General features: G+C 36.0%; 1 protein-coding gene across 2 annotated transcripts in view; it reads left to right on the forward strand.

Moving 5' to 3' along the window:
* Positions 1 to 23,890, forward strand: part of SLIT2 (slit guidance ligand 2) — a 415,143-nt gene that overhangs the window by 272,232 nt on the left and 119,021 nt on the right. For both annotated transcript variants that reach the window (XM_055434236.2, XM_055434237.2), the window contains exons 7-9: positions 3,805 to 3,876; positions 6,497 to 6,660; positions 9,153 to 9,291. In XM_055434236.2, the coding sequence (XP_055290211.1) occupies positions 3,805 to 3,876; positions 6,497 to 6,660; positions 9,153 to 9,291 (375 nt within the window). The remainder of the gene's footprint in view (positions 1 to 3,804; positions 3,877 to 6,496; positions 6,661 to 9,152; positions 9,292 to 23,890) is intronic.

Raw genomic sequence — 23,890 nt, forward strand, 5'->3', positions numbered from 1 at the left:
ATACAGAGTTCAGAAAGTAGGTTACCCATTTTGTTTCTATCATCCATGACTCTTTAGGAGATATCTTTTTATTATGTGAAAATAATGAAAGAGCATTAATTTTCACATCATCTTAAATTTCAGGTTTCTAATGTTTTAGATCTTTAAAAATGTTAATTTGTGATTCATTTGTGAATGTATGAATACACTAAGGCCAAATAGGAGAAGATGGGTGTAAACATACTGGCCACTGATAAAAGTTTGTTTCACTAAAATATATATTAAGGGAGAGAGTGAATAAAGTTCAAGAAGGAAAAGCCAAGGTAGATGAAAGCAGGGAGACAGTTTATCACTTGTGTGTTCTTAATTAGCTGACTTTTTATGGAAATTCTCATTGATAAGATTTAGAGCTTATTTTCTTAATAAGATACTGTGTCAAAAGTAACACTGAAAACTAATTGTAGATCAGTATTTTCTTTTCCTTGGACACTAGATTCAGAAATGACATATATCCCTTGACTTGTCAGTTTTATATGGTTTATTTTTCTTTTCTATAGAATAGACATAATTTAATTTAATTGAAACATGGTGGTTCATAGCCATCCAATATCAGACTCTCTGCCAAATCCTATGCTTAGCACTCGGGAATAAAAAGGAATAAATCAAGATCGAACTCTGAGAGGGCCTAAATGATTACCAAGACTAACATTTCTTATTTATCCACCAAGATATTCTTTGTACACGAATATATTCTCATTACAAAGACAAAATCTTGAGGTTGGACATAGAAATAGACTTTCATCCTGGAAAAAGTGTTCACAAGTAAAACGGTATATAAATTTGCATTATTTCTTAATAGGAATTTATATAACACCTGCATGTTATTATACCTAATCAACACTTATTATTAATTTCAAAATAATTTTATTGGTTCCACACAATGTTCAGTTACCAGGTATTAATATCAATATTGCTTTGCCAACATCATGCGTGCTGCATGCTAAGTCGCTTCAGTCGTGTCTGACTCTGTGCAACCCTTATGGGCTGTAGCCCACCAGACTCCTCTGTCCATGGGATTCTCCAGGCAAGAATACTGGAGTGGGTTGCCATGCCCTCCTCCAGGTGATCTTCCCAACCCAGGGATAAAACCCTTCCCTCTTATGCCTTCTGCATTGGCAGGCAGGTTCTTTACCACTTGTGCCATCTGGGAAGCCCTTGCCAGCATCAACACTAAATAAAAATACTAAGATAATTTCTTTAGTTGAATTAAATGAATTGACATTTTGAGAAGTCTTCAAATTGATAGCCACTGGCTTCAGCATGCAATGTAAACTCTTTTGTGTGGAATTGTAAGAAACTAATGGCTTCCCATCTTTATCGGCTTCCGTGGTGGCTCAGATGGTTAAGAATCCACCTGCAATGCAGGAGACCTGGGTTAGATCCCTGAGTTTGGAAGTTTCCCTGAAGGAGGGCATGGCAACCCACTCCAGTGTTCTTGGCCTAGAGAATCACCATGGACAGAGGAGCCTGGTGAGCTGCAGTCCATAGGCCTGCAAACGGTTGGATACGACTGAGCAACTATGCACAGCACAGCATAAGAAACTGCAGTTCAAAATTAATGCATATCTGCTGAGTATGAATTATTTTTAAAAAAAGTTATCCCCAAAGTCACATTATTCAACAGTCAGTATGCTATGTACTCTGAAGATTTAAACTATATAAAGTCAGCATAAATTTTGAGAATAGGAAAAGGGGTCATTTAAAGCAAATCCCTTTAAGAAGTGAAACCTTTTATTTCAGACATCAGGATATGTTTTAATGGTGTTTGAGAAAAATCTCATTTCACTTGAGTACCAGGAAATACTAGAAGCTTTCAGATAACGTAAGTCAACCAATTCGGTGCCTTATAGATCCTTCATTCAGCAGGGTTTTTTTTTTCCTATGTGACTTGATTCAGATCAGTCAGATTAGTTCTTCCATCATTCAATACATTCCAAAACTGGATAGTAAAAAGAGTCAATGCATGTTCTAGATCTGTAGCTATCACATCCTGCTTTACGGAGAAATTTAATTCCTTGACTCCTGAATACACCATATCCCACCGTTGATAACCATAGCCACCAGCTAGTCTGAAGTGACTTCAGTGTATCTTGCTTAGCCCAAGCAGAACTGGCCCCATAGCCCATGGAGTCTCTGAAACATTTGAGTTGCTAGTATTTAAAAATTAGGAGGCTTGGTCTAAGAGCTTCCATTTCTAGCTTCTTTTGAGCAGATCAGATTGGCAGCCTTCCGTCGCAGCAGAGCAATAGTTCATCAGAGCTGAATGTTAGCTGCTACAACAAAGAATATCACCATCCCCAAGCTCCTTGTCATCCCCAACTGTCTGTCTGCTCTTCTCCATCTCTCTTCCCCATTTTATTTCTTTACAAGCAGCCTACTCCTCTCATATATGTTCCTGTCTAGCCTCCGTAGACAAGTCAGTGTGCAATGTCTAAGTCAAACACTTCTCGAATATCAAACAGCATCCAGTTGTACCAAAGAACCATCTTTCCTGACTCCTTCAGCAACTTGTCCTAGGTAATCATCACCCTACTGTATCTTCTTTGTACTGGAATCATTTGCCATCTCCACATTTTTCACCCATTGCTGGATAACTATGTTTCTCACTGTCTTGTAACAGTAAGACTGAGAACAAAGAACTCTCTCTTCTAAATCTTATTAACTCTAAGTTTTTGTAATTTGTGTAATCGGTCCCCACAGTTAATTGTATGCTATTTTGAGACAGGATTTTATGCCTGATTTATTTTCAGAAATTTCATATTGCCATAAAAATAAGAGCCATTCAGGAAATGTTTGATGAATGAATGAGTAATAGTTGTAGTAGAGATAGTAGTAATAAGACAACTGACAATGCTTGTGTTAGAGGGAAAGTAGGACAATTTAGAACCAAGCAAGGACTATATTTATTTTCACTGTATCTCCCTTGGCCATCCCTGTTCAAGACTCTAGCTTCAAGAAACCATGATCACTACCACACAGCACTAAACAAAGAACAGGATGTGTGACTACAACTAAAAACTGTTAAGGGACTTCCCTGAGAATGCAAGGGTCTTAGACTCCATCCCTCGTTGGCGAGATAGATGGTACATGAGCAACCAAGAATTTGCATGCCACAACTAAAGATCCTGCATCCCTCATCCCATAGCAGTCATATAAATAAATTAATTAATTAAAACGCTAGAATATGTTAAGCTTTTAGTATATTGCTACAGCATGTCTCGTCTTTTCTACTCAGTGCAAATACCAAATATAGATGTCATTCTTCCTACTCAAATTTCAGCTGTGGCTGATGTCCACAGGAAAGAACCATTCGCAGGACCTGACAGAACTGATTCTGTGCTATTGTTGTGAGATTTCAGCTGGAGACTTCAAATGGGTTTGTTTACTTGTGGACGCTAATAATACATAATACCCTTCAAGGAACTGTAACTCTTCAGTTTTTTTTATTGTCTGATGTTCTAATGGCTCATGTTCATTCCTTAACCAATATCAGAAGTAGACATGTAGGCACAAAGTGCATAAAGCTACATGGTCAAAGATACTGTGGCTAAAGTCATACATTTGTAGTAAGTATTTGATGAATGCATAGCAGTATGTTAAAGTATGAGATTTATTTGTCATCTTGTGTATAATATAGTGCCTTCTTGCCGCCTTCTTTCCCAGATACTTGTTCTGCATAATCACAAGAAGTTTTTCCTGTGTTAACGTATGGAATGATCAGTAAATTTTCATATCTAAAATTTCTGACTTTTTTTTATTCTACAGCACTCTCAACAATAACAACATTACTAGACTTTCTGTGGCAAGTTTCAACCATATGCCTAAACTTAGGACTTTGTAAGTAGCTTCCATATATATAAAATCAATTTAATCAATTGATTCCCCTTAAGTACTATTTTTAGCAAGTGAAGAATATGACCACTAGTTAGTTCATCTTGGGCTGGACAAGGGAAACAGCACTTTTTAAAAAGTTCTCGATATAATATTGAAATAAATGAACTATTATTTTGAAAACTTGAAAGCTTCCTTTTAAATTCTATGTGTTATGGGAAGCTTGGGAGGGGAGAAAAACATTTACTTTGAGCTATTGTGGAGGTCACATTTCATTAAGAAATGGAAGACTCCTTGATTGGCTGTCAGAAATGATAAATGGTAAATCTTTATGATTTTATTACTGTACAGCAAGCAATCCTAATAAAGCTAAACTGGCTCTCCAACAGCCTTTGTAATGTAAAATTACAGCATCACCCTTTAGTGCTTCTATAATTAAGGTTGTGTCAGCATTTATACTTTAAAATATCTTTTCAGGGGTTACAGATGGATATTAAAATATTTTAGATGGATAAAAATTATTCTCTAATAAAAATGTTTGCTACAGCTATTTTTTTTTTTTCTTTAAGAGCAGAATTAATCCTCAAAACCCAGGGTGGGGCATTTAGTTAAAGCATTTTCAGAGATAAATCTCATTTGAATTGGGTTTCAGAATCATGAATCACCTTGACATAAAAAGTATATCATATACAATATGTGAGAAATTGTGGGAAACATTACCAAAGCATTGGACTTCTTAAAAAAAATGTGTGTTTAAGTAGGGTAAATATACTTTGATAGTGCTTTGAAAACATCTTTCATTTTTACAGTAGCTTATAACTCAAAACATTACATTTATTTTCTCTCTTCAATCAAAAATTAGTTGAATTGCCACTTTTTAATGAATTAGATGTCAGTACTAATTCATGTTTTCTCATTAAAATCGAGTCTTCATGGGATGGCATTATAATTTCCTCGGAAAAATATTCAGCAAAATAAAATCATTCCAAAAGTAAGCAGACATAACTAAATTTTGTTTTATTGGGGCTATCAGATTGAGACTGATCTGGCCCAATGAAGGGTCCAGTTCACTCAAACTCTATTTGATGAAATTGGTGTCTCATTAACTTTAGCTAATTTTTAAAAAACAAATTGATCAAACTTTCAATCTGTGAAAAACTAAAGCCACTAAGATTGCAGAAACATCTGTAATCTGCATTTTTGATAGTGAGTCTTATTTTCATGTAAAAAAATCCACCACAGTTTGTCATACTATTCAGGTTTTTAAAATTTTATATTGTTTTCTCATTTCAAATGTATATGCATCTAATCGAATCACTATAATGTGCTTGGTTTAGATGGAAATATTTACAGAGCAAAGATGTGGAATGTGCTTTGTAGCTTCCAAAAGATGCCACAGACCTCCTAGCAAACTTCACCAGAGGTCACCCAGCCTTCCCCAAATGTACCTTTCTGTCCTGTGGCATGCCATCTAGTTTCGATGGAAGACAGTCTGTTCTGTATCTTCAGGCTCAAGGAGAATGTAGAACAGTCATCTAATTTTAAATTCCCTTGCTTTGGTTGTTTCATTATTCTGTATTATCATTGCTACTTAAAAATTCCATTTTTATGGTCCAATTATCTTTCTGGACTGAGTTCCATGTTTTAATATCCATTACTGTTATTGGGTTAGAATCGAGCACATCAGCTAAAAAGGGCTAAAATGGTATTACTGTGTCATAGATGATTCTGGGAATGATGCTTTGATTTATAGTTTTGGGTGTCCTTTTCTTTAGTTTGAGAAAACATAAAAGCCAGTTTGAAGTCATTTACCTAATTTAGTGGATATATTTCTCTGATATTTTATTAATGGAGAAGTGCTATTTGCCACTTGAAAGGGATCCATGATCTGGTATGGATCTATGCCAGCATAGAGGGGACTGGCTTAATTCCTTCACTCCCAGCAATCTATGTCTTTTAATTTCAATTCCTGCTCTTTGAGGCTATGTCCCCAAGAGCCAAAAGCAGCTAATCCCTTTTACTGCGATTAAACAAAAAGAAGGAAATCAGAATCGGGATGTGAAAAGAAGCGGTTTATATTGAATTATTATTCTGTCTGGTTCAGCAAAAAATGAAAGTGACCTGCTAAAAAGGTTTTGCCAGCAGTTTCTAGAGAGGCTAATAATGACAAGACTAACTGGGAACCAGATTGGGAACCACAACTTTTATTAACGTGCCTTCTACCCCTACCTGGCCTCTGATCTTCCCATTTCTCTGCCCCACCCCCACTGACTGCCAGTATGTTGGGACTGCAGAGCAATTTGCCTCAGACTTCTGTGTGTCTCTTTGTCTCTTTGAATAGACAGCGGCAAAAGATTTTCATGGTCATGTTCAAGCCTCTGTGTATTTGTTTAGCTCAGTAGATGAAGAGGGACTTGAGTTTGTGGTTATCAGTTTAATTTTTAGGAAAATTTAAAATTAAGTTGGCACATATTATGTGTTGAGATATTTTATGTTGAAAATATAAAATGTTGAAAACCTATTTTATGTTGAGATGTAAACTTATATATTATTATGAATGAACTTTCCAAATTTTGAAATAACTCCATTCTGTTTTCTTGCTTTAAACTGCTTGGCTCTCATTTAGTCGACTCCATTCGAACAACCTATATTGTGACTGCCACCTGGCCTGGCTCTCGGACTGGCTGCGCCAAAGGCCTCGGGTGGGCCTCTACACTCAGTGTATGGGGCCATCTCACCTGAGGGGCCACAATGTAGCTGAGGTTCAAAAACGAGAATTTGTCTGCAGCGGTAAGGGAGAAAGAACCTTTCTGTTTTCATATTCCCGTATGCTATGATGTAAGGAACTGTGCAGGGTGAATGCTTGAAAGGTTTCACTGTTCCTCACTAACCTTTGCAGCTGTACACTAATCACTCCATGGAAATCCTCTGTGTTCGTGATGATGGTCATAAGCTGTAAGACAATCCTGCATGGTTGGCGATTACTGATCACTCGTACCTAAGTTGTGATGAAGGATTTTTAAGTTTTCACTCCAAGAGAAATATAAGAACTTTTGAGATTATAGCTCTGTTTGCTACTCATGATTTTCCCTTTAAGTAAGATCATTCTTACTTTGATCTTAACAATTGGAAAAATTATGGACAAGAATTGGATCCTGACTGGGAAATTGAAAAAGTAATAGAACTGTAGTTGAAAAGTGATAAAATACTTCTCATGTATACATATGTGCTAGTCGTTCAGTTCTGCCTAAAAGAGATCAAGACTGGCTTCATTAACAAAAATCTAAAAACAAAAATAAGATATAGGTTATGTAAAGTATCAATAGGTGACTTTCAGTTCTTTCTATGTGTTTAAGTATATCACGTATATTTACCTCCCTCATAACATCTGTAGCAAAATGTAATATTATCTTTATATTAGAGATTTAAATGCTAAGAAAAAGAGATGGTAAGTAACCTCATGCAAGGTTATAGAGTTGAGCTCAAGGACCTCAACCTGCACAGTCTGATTCCCAGTTCATATAAATTATATGTTAATGTGTTGCATAAGGGCCTTCCCAGGTAGCACTAGTGGTAAAGAACCCGCCTGCCAATGCGAAAGATGTAAGAGATGAGGGTTTAGTCCCTGGGTCGAGAAGACTCCCTGGAGGAGGGCATGGCAACCCTCTCCAATATTCTTGCCTGGAGAATCCCATGGACAGAGGAGCCTGACAGGCTACTGTCCATAGGGTCGCAGAGTCAGACACAACTGAAGTGACTTACCACACATGCAAACACATGTTGCATAAATATTAATATATAATTCATATATATAGGACTGTTTCTGCTTTAGAAGTGTTTGTTCAAAATAATAAAGCGAAATTTTAAAATATTTATGTTTATAATGCATCGTAAGAGGCTTCTCTCATGGTTCAGATGGTAAAGAATCTGCCTGTAATATAGGAGGCCTGGATTGGATCCCTGGGTCGGGATGATCCCCTGGAGGACAGCATGACAACCCACTCTAGTGTTCTTGCCTGGAGAATCCCATGGACACAGGAGCCTGGTGGGCTACAGTCCAGGGGGTCGCAAAGAGTGGGACACGACTAAGCAATTTTCTTTCATTTTCAATGCTTCACAAAAAGCAGTTTCCTAAAGGCAGAGTGAGAAGACATGCTAGTTCAGGATTATTTTATTGCTCCCTTTTCAACCTTTTTATGTGTTTTCTCATACTTGTAACTCAAACAAATTTTCATGTAATGTTATGGAACGTTGTCAATAGGTCTGATTGCTTTATAAAAAATTAAGGAAATGACTAACAATTCGTTACTAACCACTTTTTTCTCTCTTCACTTTTTCCTTCCTGTTTTCTAGATGAGGAAGAAGGCAAGTTGACGTTTCTTATTTAGACTGAGGCTATTTTTGTAAAGTATCAGAACTTGTTGAGAGGGATCTGGTTAGTAATTACCCAGCAACCTGTTCCCTGTGTATCCCACCGCTAGGGCCCTTTCTCTGCAGAGCAGAGAGGGCTGGCCCTGCTGCAGGGACAAACCCAGCGTTTACAGACGCCCATTTGGTACAACATGCCTGATGGTCTGTTGTTTACGGTTTGAACAGAAAAATTTCAGTATTGAATAGTAAAAACATATACCTGTGTGTAACTACTTAGGCTAACATTTTAAGCTATACAAAGTCAAAAAAATCATCTAGATTACAACTAACAGAATGACATACAACTATCACGACTTCAAAAAAAGCAGTAATTTTGTACCTACCTAGAATTCAAACTTAGCATCATTTATTTTCTCCATACTTATCTGCACAGGATTACTTATTTAGAATCAACAGTTATGTCCACCAAGAGGGAAGTTTTGCTATTTTCCTTTCCTTCTTTAAGTTAAAATAAGTTAAGCTACTTAAATTCAGTCAAGACCAGGCTCTGTCTAAGCTTCTTAGAAATGAAATATAGATATTATTCTGAAATTGCTGCTTTTTTGAAATTCATAATAGTTTTGTATAGAATTCTAGTTTCAAATCAGAATTTAACCTTTCTCTTAAATCTTTCGAATTTTAAAAATTATTGTTTTTGTAGTTTTAAAGATCTTATTTGTTTTACCTGTGTTGATCCCAGACATAAATGCATGCTTCCTAAAATATATTTTAGAAACATAGTGTCATCTTATGGTCAGGTATTTAAATACATGCATTTCTGTTCAGTAAGATGCTTATGATTTGAACCAGGTGTACATGTTTCACACAAGAAATTCAGGAAAAAATACAACTTCTGTTTGTTTCTTTTTCAGGTCACCAGTCATTTATGGCTCCTTCTTGCAGTGTTTTGCACTGCCCAGCTGCCTGTACCTGTAGCAACAACATCGTAGACTGCCGTGGGAAAGGTCTCACTGAGATCCCCACGAATCTGCCAGAGACCATCACAGAAATGTATGTGCCCCGAATTCCCTCTTATCCCCTCCTCCCCAGTGACCCAAACAATGATTTTCTTTAGGAGAATCTGGGTATTTCAAAGGCCAATCTGATCGATCAGCTTAGACAAATGTTCCTTTCAAAATTGTGTTGACCCTTACTCTGTTTAATTAAATATCTTGTTGAAGTGGCTAGGATTTTTCTTTCCTTTTTTTTTTTTTGTTTTGTTTTCTTTTGTTTTTTTAGCTCAGGTAGAATTAAAAGGAATTAATTTTAAGGAAAAATAGTCCTTGCCCTTTTCTTCAGAAGGTGTTATTGGGCTCTTTAGGAAAAATATGTGAGTACCTTGTCTCTCCAGGTGGATCTGGAGATCAGCCCTTGTCCATTTCTACTTGGAGTGGGCATGGTGGGGGGCGGCTAAAGAAAAAGTGGGGTGCTAGTTCATAGAAACAAGATAACTACATGGTGTCTTCCTCCTCGTGACATCACATTTTAAAATGCTGTTTCACTGTTTTACTTGAATTATTGTATGAATCTACTACATAGTATAAAAAAGATCAAATCAAAATATATAAGATTTTTAAATCAGTGAGCATTTTATCTTATTTGACCCAATGACTGCCTCCATTAAAAGTTAAATTCTTTTGACAAAATATCTCATACCTATTTTGTATGCATCTGCTGGGTTCATTTCTGTGTCCTTGCCAAATGTAAGTCATGTGGATAAAAACAAGGTCACATAAGATATAAAGTGGGCTGCTTTTATCATCTTGGGAAGTGAGCATTAGGAAAAATCTTTACCTTAATATCTACTAAATAAGAAATCATTTCTTAACCACCTAGTCTATGATATGTGTGTGTATATATATATAAAGTTAACTCTAAATTTGAATTTAATATTTTTGACATGTTTGGTTGAAATAATAAAATAGGAACAACTTCTTGTGATAGGCCTACATGCTGCTACTGCTGCTTAGTGACTCAGTCGTATCCGACTCTCTGTGACCCCATGGACCGTAGCCCACCAGGCTTGTCCATGGGATTTTCCAGGCAAGAATACTGGAGTGGGTTGCCATGCCATCCTTGATTTATATTGCATGAATGCTAAGTTGCTTCAGTTATGCCTGACTCTGTGAATCCCTATGGACTGTAGCCTGCCAGGCTCCTCTGTCCATTGGATTCTCTAGCAAAAGTATTAGGTTGAGTTGCCATGCACTCCTCCAGAGATTCTTCCCGACCCAGGGATCGAGCCAGGGCTCCTACATTGCAGGCAGATTCTTTACCTCTGAGCCTCTAGGGAAGCCGATAGGCCTCCGTAGCAAGCACCAAAAAAATCAAGTCATTTTCAAGAACTATTCATTATTTTTTCACCTATCAACTGCCCTATTTTATAAGAGAATAATCTTAAGTCAGAAGACCCACTAATATTATTTTAAAGTATTTAATATGTGCTTAAATATGTACTTATAGCTTTGCAGTGCTTGACACAGAAATAGAATAAACATTTGGACATGATAATGTTATTCTCATCAAATTTTTAATTGAGGGAGCACTACCTTGGCCATAAAGAAAATTTGTATATTTTAGCTAACCTTAAAAAAAGAACACTATGTGCCTTGGAAAGTGCAGTGACATTCTGCAAAGGAGAAACAGTGGGGACAAAGAGCAGAGGTGGCGGTGAGCATTGCTTTAGGAATTGCACAGTTGAGCTTAATTAAAGTAAGAAGTACATGATGACGCATCATGGAAAATAATGCCTAAAAAAGACATCTCCATGGAATTTTACAGCCATAGATTACCAAAGGCCTCTTGTCTTAGAAGATGTAATATATGACAGAGTAAATAGTAGAAAAACATAGTAAGTGTTCACATAGGGGAATTGTGTGTCCATCTATTCAGGCCAAACATTAATTAAGTAAGCACTTACTATAGAAAGGCAGCATGCATTCTCCAGAGATCTCTATCAAGTGGCATGCAATTTAAAAGCTGTGAAACGAGGTACAAAGTAACACATATTGTAAAAGAGGAAAAATTAAAGTTCATGGTATTTATTACAGCAGGCCTAAAGTGGAAAGCAGGTTACAGTGGTTAACTAGAGTCTGAAAGCTTTAGTTGGAACCCGAAGTCTGCCTATCCTTTACTAACTATGAATCTATAGGCAAGCTACTTATCCTTTATAGGATTGTCTCCACCTCTGAACTAACGATTGTTGTTAGTTTGTAGTGAAAGAATTAACATATGTAGGGCTTCATGTGTGCTAGAGCCATGTCTGACTCTGTGACACTATGGACTGTAGCCCACCAGGCTCTGTCCATGGGATTCTCCAGGCAAGAATACTGGAGTGGATTGCCATGCACTCCTCCAGGGGATCTTCCTGACCCAGGAATCAAACCCATGTCTCTTATGTCTATTGCCTTGTCATGTGGTTCTCTACCTCTAGCGCCACCTGGGAAGCCCCCTCATGTGCTTAGAAGATAACAATCATTCAATGAATGATACCTCAGTTGTTGAAGCCTTCATGTAGGAGGTAATGTATGAGACAGGCCTTGAAGGATATAGTGAATGTAATTGCAAAGATGAGAAAGAGTTTTCAGAAGTAATTAACATTATGAGCACAGGCAGTAAGAATGGAAGTCTAAAATACTGCCAAACAGGAACTCAGTTTGATGGGTATTTGGTATCTGGGAGAGTTCAGGAAAAAGATAAAGTTGAAAAGGTAAGTTAAAACTAATTCATGGAGGCGCTTGACAGTATGAGGATCTAAGTCTTTCTTTGGAATGTGTTCAAACACAGGAGTTTGAATCTCCAAGGGAGATTAATCTGTCGTCTGTGTACCAGCGGTTTGGCAAAAGAAGAGAAAACCAGCCTTGAGGCTTCTATTGTGTTGGTCAAGGGGACAGGTCATGAGAGCAGGAGCTAGGAAGTAATAGTTGGAATGATGCTGTGGAAGAACATGTGATAGCCAGTACAGAAGCAGAATTAAGAGGATTTGGCATTTGATGAGATGAGAGAATAACGGAGAGAAATGAACCAGAGATGATGCCAAAATTTTAAGTATGAGGGATATGGATATGATGGTTATGACATTGTATATAAAAAAACTGAGGAGCAGTACCAAAACTGGGAGGGAAGGTGATGGTGAGCAAAATCTATGAAATACTGAATTTCCAATAAGGTGTTTAGAGATACTATAATAATAAAGACTATCATAATTTGGAGCAAGACATGATTTTAGACAAAGACTTTGGAGTAACTCATATTACAAAAGCAGAGTAGATAGTTGAAGGCATCCAATGGCCAATGGAAAGAAGAAAAAGAGAAGAGAAACCTGAGAGACCTAAATTAAAAGAGCAGATGGCCACAATAGATAAAGGAAGGAAGGGGCTTCTAGGAAAAATGATCTGCCAAGTCAGATACTCCAGCTGATGAACCAAGAGGAGATCTGAGAATAAGTCTCAGAACTTGAATTACTCTTGGAGGGTTCAAGATAGAGTGATAGGTAAATGAGTCGCTTTTCAGATTGTTAAGATTAGAGGTGATGAATATTGAAGAGAACAGATATGGAGTAGTTTGAAGAGTTTGGCTGAGAAGGGATTTTTTTAAGAAGACAATTGCCACTGTAAAGGGCAGACTTGAATTTATTTTGAGATACAGAAATCTGCAGTCCTTAGAAAATCAGAGAGTAAGAATGGGTTTAGAGAGTCATGAGGGGCTTCCCCGGTGGCTCAAATGGTAAAAAAAAAATCTGCCTGCAATGCTGTAGACCCAGGTTCAATCCCTGTGGTTGGGAAGATCCCCTGGACAAGAGAATAGCTACTCATTCCAGTATTCTTGCCTAGAGAATTCCATGGACAGAGCCTGGTGGTCCATGAGGCCACAGAGTCAGACATGACAGAGTGACTAACACACAGACTCATGAGAGTGTGAGAGTTAAGATGTATGTGGGAGCAAGACTGTTGTGGACCTAGAAGGAAACTACTCAAATCCTGATCATAGGAAAGGAGATGAAAATGCTGTTGCTGACTGATAAAAGAGGAGTGAGTTGTGACATAACAGACTGAAAGGAACAGGAAACTTCTCAAATATCTTATCTTATGTAGTCTATTTTTTGTCATAGAGCTTTTCTTGCAGTTGCATGCTCTATAGATTTTTGTATGATGATGGAAATTAGTAGCTGGAAGTTACAGTAAATATATGTCCCATTGAGTTTGTCTGTGTTGAGGAGATGGTGTATCAGGTAAAGCTATAATAAAGGAGAGATGGAAACATGCAAAGCTCTAGGTGAATTTTACTTCTCTGATTATTACATTATCAGCTGTATCAGTGGAGCATCTGTTAATAAATCCTATTGATCTTCAACTCCAACAAAATACCCCGTTACCATTCTTTATAGTGGCACAAGTTACTAACTTAGTGACTCATTTATTTTATTACTCTTTTATTTTTGATTAAAGAATCAGTAAGATTCACAAATGTAGAAATAAAGCTGGACAACATCTTCTTTAAAATTTGTTACGGGTTCCATATTTTTAATACATAATGAACTGAACATTATAAACTCCTTTCATAGTTTTCATATAATGTTTTCAGTCTGGATTTTTACCATAAATTATCCGTAGAACTTCTTTTTTTTGCAAGTTATCAGACATTTCTAATCCCTTGAAAGCTGACAACTTCATCTTGATATTTTAAAAAGATCGGGCTCTGGACTTCCCTAGTGGTCCAGTGGTTAAGAATCTGTGCTTCCACTGCAGGGATTTGTGAGTAAGATCCTGAATGCTGTGTGGTGAGACCAAACAAAAAGGAAAGAAAACAGACCAGGCTCAAAACAATGAAGAAATCTTGTTTAAAAAGAAAAAAGAAAAGTTATTCAATTGTGAAGTGACTAAACTGCCTTAGCCTTAGATTTATTTGGCTCCAAAACCCATGTTCCATCTTCCGTCCAGCTACCAAAAAAAGGTAGATGTGGCTTAGCTTGTTGGAATATCATAAAAGGGTCAAATGAAAAAAATCAGGAGAGGCAAATATCAGAAAACAGGACACTTTACGAAACTTACACATGAAGGGAAGAAGCAGAGAGAAAGACAAGGAGTGAAGGTATAGGAATTGTATTTGTATTACTTTATGTCTAGAACTGTTGTCTTCTTTCCTATCCTCTATTAAATAGTCTCATATCTCCCTAGATTTTGTCTGTATAGAAGTTATCACAACTTAATTCCATATTCTGGTTAATGTCAACCTACCCTATTAGACTGCAAGCTTAACGAGGGGAGGACCACATCTTTTTTCTTCACCACTTTTGTCCCAAAACTTAACGCTGTGTGGGTGGGGAGAACAGCATTGGAGGATGAGTGGGTGATCTGGGACACAAGCTCAGGAGAGCCTCCAAGCCTCTATTCTTCATAATAAAAGAAAATGTGATGAAGGAGAATCAACTAGTGAAGAAAGGTGAGGGAAAATAGAATGTATAATATTGGGTAGAATTAGATTTAGAAGAAAGAAGTTGTTGCTGCTCCAGAAGCTGTCCGACACTTTGCTGCTTTGAACTCTGCTGGTTGAGCACCTTGTTTTCATACAGATGGAATACCTCAGGCAAGTCTATACATGGATGGTCTGACCCATGGCAACAAAATCATTAATAGCAAATTGATTCTCTGTATATCAGATCCTCTGAATTAATTTCTTAAATCTTGAGGTATAATATTTTCAATGCCATGTGATAGATTGCTATAAAGTAGACATTTAGTTCTCTTCAATCCAGTTATAGATTTTCTGTGGCATATCACCTATCCAAACCATTATACAGAAATTCCATAAATCACAGAGGACATTTAGACATAGGTTGTGACAATTTAGTATGTCTTGTTCACTCTTAGTTCTTATTGTTTTTAATCTTGGTTGCATTTTCCGGGCCTCCAAATCTGGAAGCCATACAATTTGTCTTTTAATTTGTCTGAAGATCCCTGAAGATCAGGGATCTTCTCTGATCTTCAAATTTTGTTCAAATTTGTGTTCAAATTTGGAAAGGGAAATTCTGGTAGTAAAGTTCTCAGGTCAGGTCTTATGAGCATTGTCTCAGTGTTTTCTAAGGTGTATTGCAAATTCTCAAGTTATAGTGCTTGTTTTGGATTTGGAAAATGACAACCCACTCCAGTATTCATGCCTGAAAAACCTTATGGACAGAGGAACCTGGAGGGCTACAGTCCAAATGGTTGCAAAGAATAGGACAGAACTGAGCAACTAAGCACACATTCAGTAAAATGGAAAGGGAACTCACTTTGTGGTATAAGCTCACTGCACTGCTTTTACTCTGCTAGTAAAGAAGACTCTTTGAAAGAGATTCACAATGTTAGAGGTTGGATATGAAGTTTAGGAGTACATTTTTTTTCCTTTTGTTTCCTCTGGATCATTTGCATGCATGTTTATAAAGAAATGAAAGTAAGAATGATTCTTGAATGCTGTATCTGATTATAAACTGCATGTTTGACATTGAATATCTGATTTAAAAAATATATCTTTGTCCTCCATTTCTGTTTAGGCACTCTTCTTGTGTTTAACCCTTCTACATGCTATTTTTGCATTTGCCCCTTCCAAAATTTTGAATCCTTATTTCAATTAAATTGTACTTGTCAAATTTTGAATCTGCATATTTCAAAGTTATTTGAGTTTCTGTTGGTGAAAAAGTGAATGCTTTCGTCGCTCAGTCGAGTCTGACTCTGCAACCCCATAAACTGTAGCCCACCAGGCTGCTCTGTCCATAGAATTCTCCAGGCAATCATACTAGAGTGGGTATCCATTCCATTCTCTAGAGGATTTTCCCAACCTAGGGATCAAACCCAGGTCGCCTTCATTGCAGGCAGATTCTTCACAGTCTGAGCCACCATGGTAGGGATATATAAATTAGATTTGATCAATATGTTTTTATTTTTTTTTTATGTAATTAATTTATTTTTTATTGGAGGCAAATTATTTTACAATATTATATTGGTTGGTTTTGCCATACATTGATATGAATTCGCCCCGGGTTTACATAAGTTCCCCCTCCTGAACCCCCCTCCCACCTCCCTCCTCCCTTTATCCTCCCTCTGGGTCATCCCCGCATGCCAGCCCCGAGCATCGTATAATATGCATTGACCCTGAACTAGTGATTCGTTTCACATATGACAACATACATGTTTCAATGCCATTCTCACAAATCATCCCACCCTCATCCTCTCCCATAGAGTCCCAAAGACTGTTCTATACATCTGTGTCTCTTTTGCTGTCTCGTATACAGGGTTATCATTTGCATCTTTCTAAATTCCATATATATGTGTTAGTATACTGTATTGGTGTTTTTCTTTCTGGCTTACTTCACTCTGTATAATAGGCTCCAGTTTCATCCACCTCAATATGTTTTTAAATAGCCTATTGTATATTAGCTTATTAGGGAAGTTACAAGTACTCATGAAATCAAGCATGACTTTCTTACTTTAACATGTACTTAGGAATGTCTTAGCTCACAGTATAGCTGTCATGCTGTGTTTTCTTTTGATTATGCAGATTTTGAAAATAAATTTTAAAAATAAATATAATATGTAGTTTGACTAATTTTTATAGCACGTATAAATTACCTTGACTTTCAAGGTTTCCCTGGTGGCTCAGCTGGTAAAGAATCCACCTGCAATGCAGGATCCCTGGGTTGGGAAGGTCCCCTGGAGAAGGAACAGCTACCCACTCCAGTATTCTGGTCTGGAGAATACCATGGTCTATTCCATGGGGTCGCAAAGAGTTGGACATGACTGAGCGACTTTCACTTTCACTTTTCCTGCTATTATTTAGACAATATTGAACAAATACCTGTCTGAAGTTGTTATATCATGATTCCGTTATAAGTTAGGAGCTTAGAAAAATACATAGTAATTTCACTTCCTACAGAATTCAGAGAGCATTTTGTTCAATATACAAAATAAACATCACCATTGTGTTTCCTCAGAACAGACATCTTACTTAATTCTTTGTTATCAGTAGCCATGCTTAGTGTAATCCCTACAGCAATTTTGATAGTTCCACAGCAAAATAGTATAAGATAAATTTGGTAAAATACATTTATAGATTAAACTGTATCTGTAATTCCAGAGACCACTGAGTTCACTAATAATCACTGGAGTGTTTTCATCTTTATCATGGCAAAATTCTCAATTTTATATGCATATCTTGATTATCTTGATATCATTAATTGCTATTGAATTAAATAGAAGAGTAATCATCTTTGTAAAGAAAATTCATTTTTATTAAGAGCATACATTCATGATAAGAAAATTATTTGCATCAATTTCCCTCAATTTACTTCCTTTTTTCCAATTTTACTAAGGAATAATTGACAAACACAATTGTATGTATTCAAAGGGTACATCATGATGATTTGAAATACTTATTCATTGTGTGGTGATTACAAAGATCAAGATAATTAACACATTCATCACCTCAAATAGTTAACTCTTTTTGTTTCTGGTGAGAATGCTTAAGTTTCACTTTGAGCAATTTTCAAGTATACAATATTTGAAATATATTAACTGTAGTTAGCATGCTGTAACTCTCAGAATTTATTCTTCTTATAACTGAAAATTTGTACCTGTTGACATACACCTCCCCAACCACCAGCCTCTGCCAATCACTCTTCTATTTCGTGAAATCATCTTTTCTTTTTTTTTTTTTTGGTTCCACATATAAGTAAAAACATCCAGTATTTGTACTTATCTATTTGCCTTACTTCACTCAGCATATGCCCTCCTGGTTTATCCGTGTTGTCTCAAATGATAGTATACATACCACAATTTCTTTATCCATTCATCTGTCATAGTACATGTAGGTTGTTTCCATAGTTTGCCATTAGTGAATAAAGCTGCAAAAACATGGAGATACAAATACTGCTTAGAGATAATGATTTCGGTTCCTTCAGGTATATACCTAAGAGTGGGATTCCTGGAGCATATTGTAGTTGTTTTGGGGGCTTCCCTGGTAGCTCAGCTGGTAAAGAATCTGCCTGCATTGCAGGAGACCTCAGTTCAATTTCTGGGTTGAAAAGATTCCCTGAAGGAGGACATGGCAACCCACTCCAGTATTCTTGGGCTTCCTGGTGGCTCAGACAGTAAAGAATCCGCCTACAATATGGGAGACCTGGGTTCGATCTCTGGATTGGGAAGATCCCCTGGAGGAGAGCATGGCACCCCACTCCAGTATTCTTGCCTGGAGTCCAGGCAAGAGGAACCTGGGCAGAGGAGCCTGGCGGGCTGCAGTCCACTGGGTCGCAAACAGTCAGACACAACTGAGCGACTAAGCACAGCACAGCATACTGTTTTCCATAATGGTTTCATTCTCACCAAGGGGCATAAAGTTTCCTTTTTCTACATGTTTGCCAACAATTTTTTTCTCTTACCTTTTTGATAATAGCTATCCTAACTGGTATGAGGTGATACCTCACTGTTCTTCATTTGCATTTCTCTGCTACTCCAGTGTTCTTGCCTGGAGAATCCCAGGGAAGGGGGAGCCTGGTGGGCTTCCATCTATGGGGTCACACAGAGTCGGACACGACTGAAGTGACTTAGCAGCAGCAGCAGTGATTAGTGTTGTCAAGCACCTCTTCATGTAGCTACTCACCATATTTGTATGTTACCTTTGGAACAGTGTCTATTCAGTTTGTTTGGTCATTCATTATTTTGATTACTTGCTTTTTTGCGACTGAGTTGTGTGAATTCTTTATATATTTAGGATGTTAATCCCTATTATATATGATTTGCAAATATTTCTCCCATTCTGTTGGTTGCCTTTTCAATATATTTTTTATTTGTACCTAATTTCACAAAAATTTATGTCTATAAAGTATATGTTACATGCATGTGTACACATACCTTTTATGTTCTTCTATTGTTATTGAGTTGTTTGATCATTCAAGCAGAAAGCCACAATGACTCTCACAAGAGAAAAGTATAGAAGAATGAATCAAACATCTGTAATATTAGATAAGATATGAAAATGAGTATGATAAAATTATAAATGAATTAGTGAAAAAGAAGTATTAAAATGGCTAGAGGGGTAAAAGCAGATGCTCCAACTGGTTTCTCTTAAAAATTCCAAGGCATCTGATGAATATTATTGCAATGGAGAATGACATGTGAAAATGTACGATTTTTCACTTACTACATAATCAACACTATTTTTGAGTGCCTACTTTGCATCAGGCATTACAGATGAGAGGTCCCAGTTTCAGCTTTCAAAATGTTTACAACATAGAGAATTTAAGTTTTATGCAACAGAAATTTTAAAATCTACATGATAATTAATAAAATACATATGCATGGGAAGGCAGAGAAAGGAATATCTTGATTTTCCTGGGAGACTCAAAGAATCATCATATATGAGGATATGTTTTACAAGCAGAGAGATCCGGGGCTTTCTATAGAGTGGAAAGACCCAGAAAAGTTGTATGAGTTGTATGTTTTTGGGAAATTAAAACAGTTTTAGTGGTTAGAACATACAGTGAAAGCTCATCTTGAAAAATCACTGTCCTGATGACAATAGAATAGAAGGGAAAATTTTGAGCATTGTAGTATGAATTGCTTTGTTAGTTAGAAAAATCACTCTAACATGGAGTATTCACTTTTGATAGAGTCTATAGAAGGTATAGACCCATCTAATGAAGACCCATCAGATATGAATAAGACCTATGTAGACTTTAACATAAAAATGAGGACAGCCGGGGCACAAAGTATTATTCATTCTCAGGTGAATAAAATTGTCATTCCTTTAAAGAATTAAGTTATTGATTGATGGTCATATAATCAGCCTGGAAGAGTAAGCTGAAATCTTTTTTCGTTCAAATTCTACTAGCAATCATAGTGTTATCTGAACTTTAGGGGAAAGATAACAGATGACTTGGGCAATAATTCTGTGCAGGCATCGGGGAGAAGGCTAGTTGCTATCTATTCAATGAGTTATTCCATTAAAGGTAATTTGCATAATGTTTTTAAAACTAAAATTATTACCAAATAGGGGACTTAGTTCAGTGCCTAACTTCTATTAAGCATCCAAAAGATCTTAGTTATTAATGAAAAACAAAGCAGCAAAACTTCTGTTTGTTTTTCTTGGATTGTGAAGGAAAAATTATATGTGAAAACTGATTGTTACTGACATTATGAATCTGTACTCTGTCACCCTGAAATTGGTAAGTCACGTGTCTTAGCCCATTTTTCCCTCTAAATCTAAATTATGTGATTCTGTGTATTGAGTGCACTTTTGTTTGCATTTGAGTATGTGTCCATTTAAATACGTACATAAAAATTTTAACGCTTATTCAGAATGTCATTGCCTGAAATATGAGGTCAATAGAAACTCAAACACACATTTTTGTTTTACTTTAAATGCTTAAAGATCAAATGGAAAAGAGTTATTTTTACTATGAAAACATCAATTAAATTTGCACTGAGGGAAATATACCCAGAATGACATCACAGGAAATAAAATAAGATTAAGGAAATGGACAGTTTTCAGGAACAAGTCATCCCAAAATAGGAATTATTGATAATCAATTAGGATGGACATAGTCTTAAGGCAAAAATGCCAGCTATATATGAAGTATGTCCCTCTAGAGGCCAATATTCACTCAGCTGTTAAAGATATTTATTAAACTTAAAAAGTTCTGGTAACCACAATTACATAACTAATAAAATTCTAGTCTAAAATAATCTTGTATCATTTTATGTAGAGACATGAAAGATTTCAGTGGTGTGCATTTACAGCTAAAGTTAGAAATAATATCCCCAAAATATAAAGTACTTATTTAGAATTATTGTGTAACAGACAAGAGGATCTCTGATGGCAAAATAATATTACTGCTTCCTCTTTTACAAATGCAGGGCTGATATTACCTATGATAAGAATGTTTGTCTACTCTGAGTAGTCCATGACTCAGAAGCTAAAGTCATTCTGCAACCCCAGCCTTCACTCCATTAAATCTGTTCTATTCTTTGGCAGCTGTTTTTGCCATTTACGTTGAAAGCAGATGGGGAAAATGCAAAGAACTGTCAGTTTTATTGCCATGTATAATCAGCATCTGGGCTGTATGTTATAGAAACAATCAATCCAAACTCATACTTTACTGGTGGTGTAAAAACCTTTTTCGAGTTTCTCAGACAGTTTTCAAATTAGAGTAAGTGCTCTTTTTTAATCATGTTGATCATGGAAACAGCAACCATTTGTATTGCTTTTTCAGCCTCTATAAGAATGATGCATGAATATAGATATTTAATATACAATTATGAATTATCTGCAAAAAACCTGTCTTGCTAATTTGTTTAAAAATGTGTTTTGAAACATAAATATTTATTTCACATTAGAGATCAAGTCATGTATCAGATTTAATCCTTTATATAATCTGTGTGTTTATGTGTAACTAATATTTGCTATAGATATTATATAATGCCATATGTTATATGTTACATATATGCACATATATATCCTCATTTTTACTTTTCCCACTATTTTGGAACTGGAAAAATACACCATATATGTTTTCTATATCTCATGATTTATACCAAAACAATTATAGCAGGGTTTATTTTCTTATTTTTCAGAAAGAGAAACGGAGACACAGAGAAACAAACAGTAAATTTTGCAAGGTCCACAGAGCTAATCAGTGGCAGATTCTAAATTTAACCCAAGCCTATATAAAGCTCATACTTTTACTCACTGTACTACATGTTTTTAATCTTTATATCTATACATACACAAAACATAAATGCCTCTTGGGGAGAGCCATTTCAGCTTCGGCATGTGGATGTCATTTTTTAGAGTTTGTCAAAATAATTTATTGAAACTAGTGCTTGACTATTGAAAGCTAGTGAGCTGAAAGCGTCATCTAAACTAAACTAATGTTGTTTAATTCAGTGTAAATGTCTTTGGAACTAGGTGGAATTTTTAATCACCCAATTGCACTGTATGTCTTACACTTTCCTGATATAAGATCTGTTTATTGGTAACTGTAGTAGAGTATTTATATGTCACAGAGCCCAGCTATACCTGCATATAATTTCCATGTTTTAAGTGTCCATAATGTTACAGCAGAGAGATTTACTGATAATTTCCTATTTTCTACCGTCTTTGAAATAGACACCAGAACGTGATGTATGTTGGTAGCTGTTTATTCTTTAGGAACTCTAGATGTGTGAAAACATATTTTTTAAAAAAGCAATAATTAGAGAGCAAGAGAAAAAGATACATAGGAATAGGGAGGAAAGGTCTTCATTGGTTAAGCATACTTGTGAATATTTTTATTGGAGAAGTTAGAAAATTGTCTTCTAACTAAAACTGAACTTCTTACTAAAACTCCCTTCTGGTTTTGGTGAAGTGTAACAGCAAATTACTTTCATGTATACTTATACCCAGTGATGAAATGTTTTGGAATTATTCATGTACATTCTGTGGAGTAAAAGGTTCTGGCTTTTTTTAAATGAAAAGACTACTTTTATCATATAGGGTTTATAAATTTGTTTGTTTTCTAAATCTATTTTTACTTTGAAATTCAAAATACTGAGTTTTCCTTTTATGAAGGGCTAGCATTTGCAAGGCTCTTAATTATGGTGGATTTTATCTTTAGCATGCAAATATATCTTAGCCATTACACTATCAGTTTTTGTAACCCTGGAATGTTTTTAATTAGATTCTTCATGGAACAGTGGATTTAAATTTGTGCTCTATAAAATTCAGCAGATTCTCTGCTATTAAAGTAGAAGATTAGAGAATAGCAAAGTAAATTTCATTTACTTTTTTTTAACCTTCACCTGAAAACTCTAGTCTTTTCTTCCTTATTTTTTATAATCTGGCTTTAATCCTTACCTCTTATTTGAAGAAGAAGGGCAATTTTTGAGATGTGTGTTGTTTGTCGTTTGTCAAATATATTATGAAGTTCTTGTAATAAAACACAAAACTTATTTATCCTAGAGACCTAAAAGTTTACAGGAAGTACATACTATGTTATTGTTTGTCTACTGAAGACAAAAAATAGACATTTTAAAGCGTTTTAAAATTTACTGGTTGATGTCTATCAGTGGTAGAATATTTTCCTGCATGAGAATCTGTCCCTCTGAATGAAGAAGGCAATTACATTGTGCCTTAATGGATTGCTGCTGCTGCTGCTAAGTCGCTTCAGTCATGTCTGACTCTGTGCGACCCCATAGACGGCAGCCCACCAGGCTCCGCCATCCCTGGGATTCTCCAGGCTAGACAGTGCCACAGAAACCAATTAGCTGCTAAATCAATGTAAATGACCATATAAGTTTTGTTTCAAATACTTTTTTTTTGGAACAAGTTAGAAATAAATAGGTAAATACAGAAGAGCATATTTCAGCTTTTTGTTGCTTATGTTATAAATGTAATGGATTGCCATGTGAAATAAGTCATGGCACATTGCAATATGGAATAATATATGCAGCATTGTTATATTATATTTAAATTACTATTTTGCATATAAAGTTAAATATTTCATCATTAATTCTTTTCATTTTATAAATTTTTGAGCATATGTTTTCTAAAAAATAAATAGCCTCACTCATTATGTCTTCTTGTATTTTAGCAGGAATAG

Source organism: Moschus berezovskii, chromosome 5 (genome assembly GCF_049115385.1).
Source record: "Moschus berezovskii isolate FMDL1 chromosome 5, NW_MosBer_1.0, whole genome shotgun sequence".
Taxonomy (NCBI): domain Eukaryota; kingdom Metazoa; phylum Chordata; class Mammalia; order Artiodactyla; family Moschidae; genus Moschus; species Moschus berezovskii.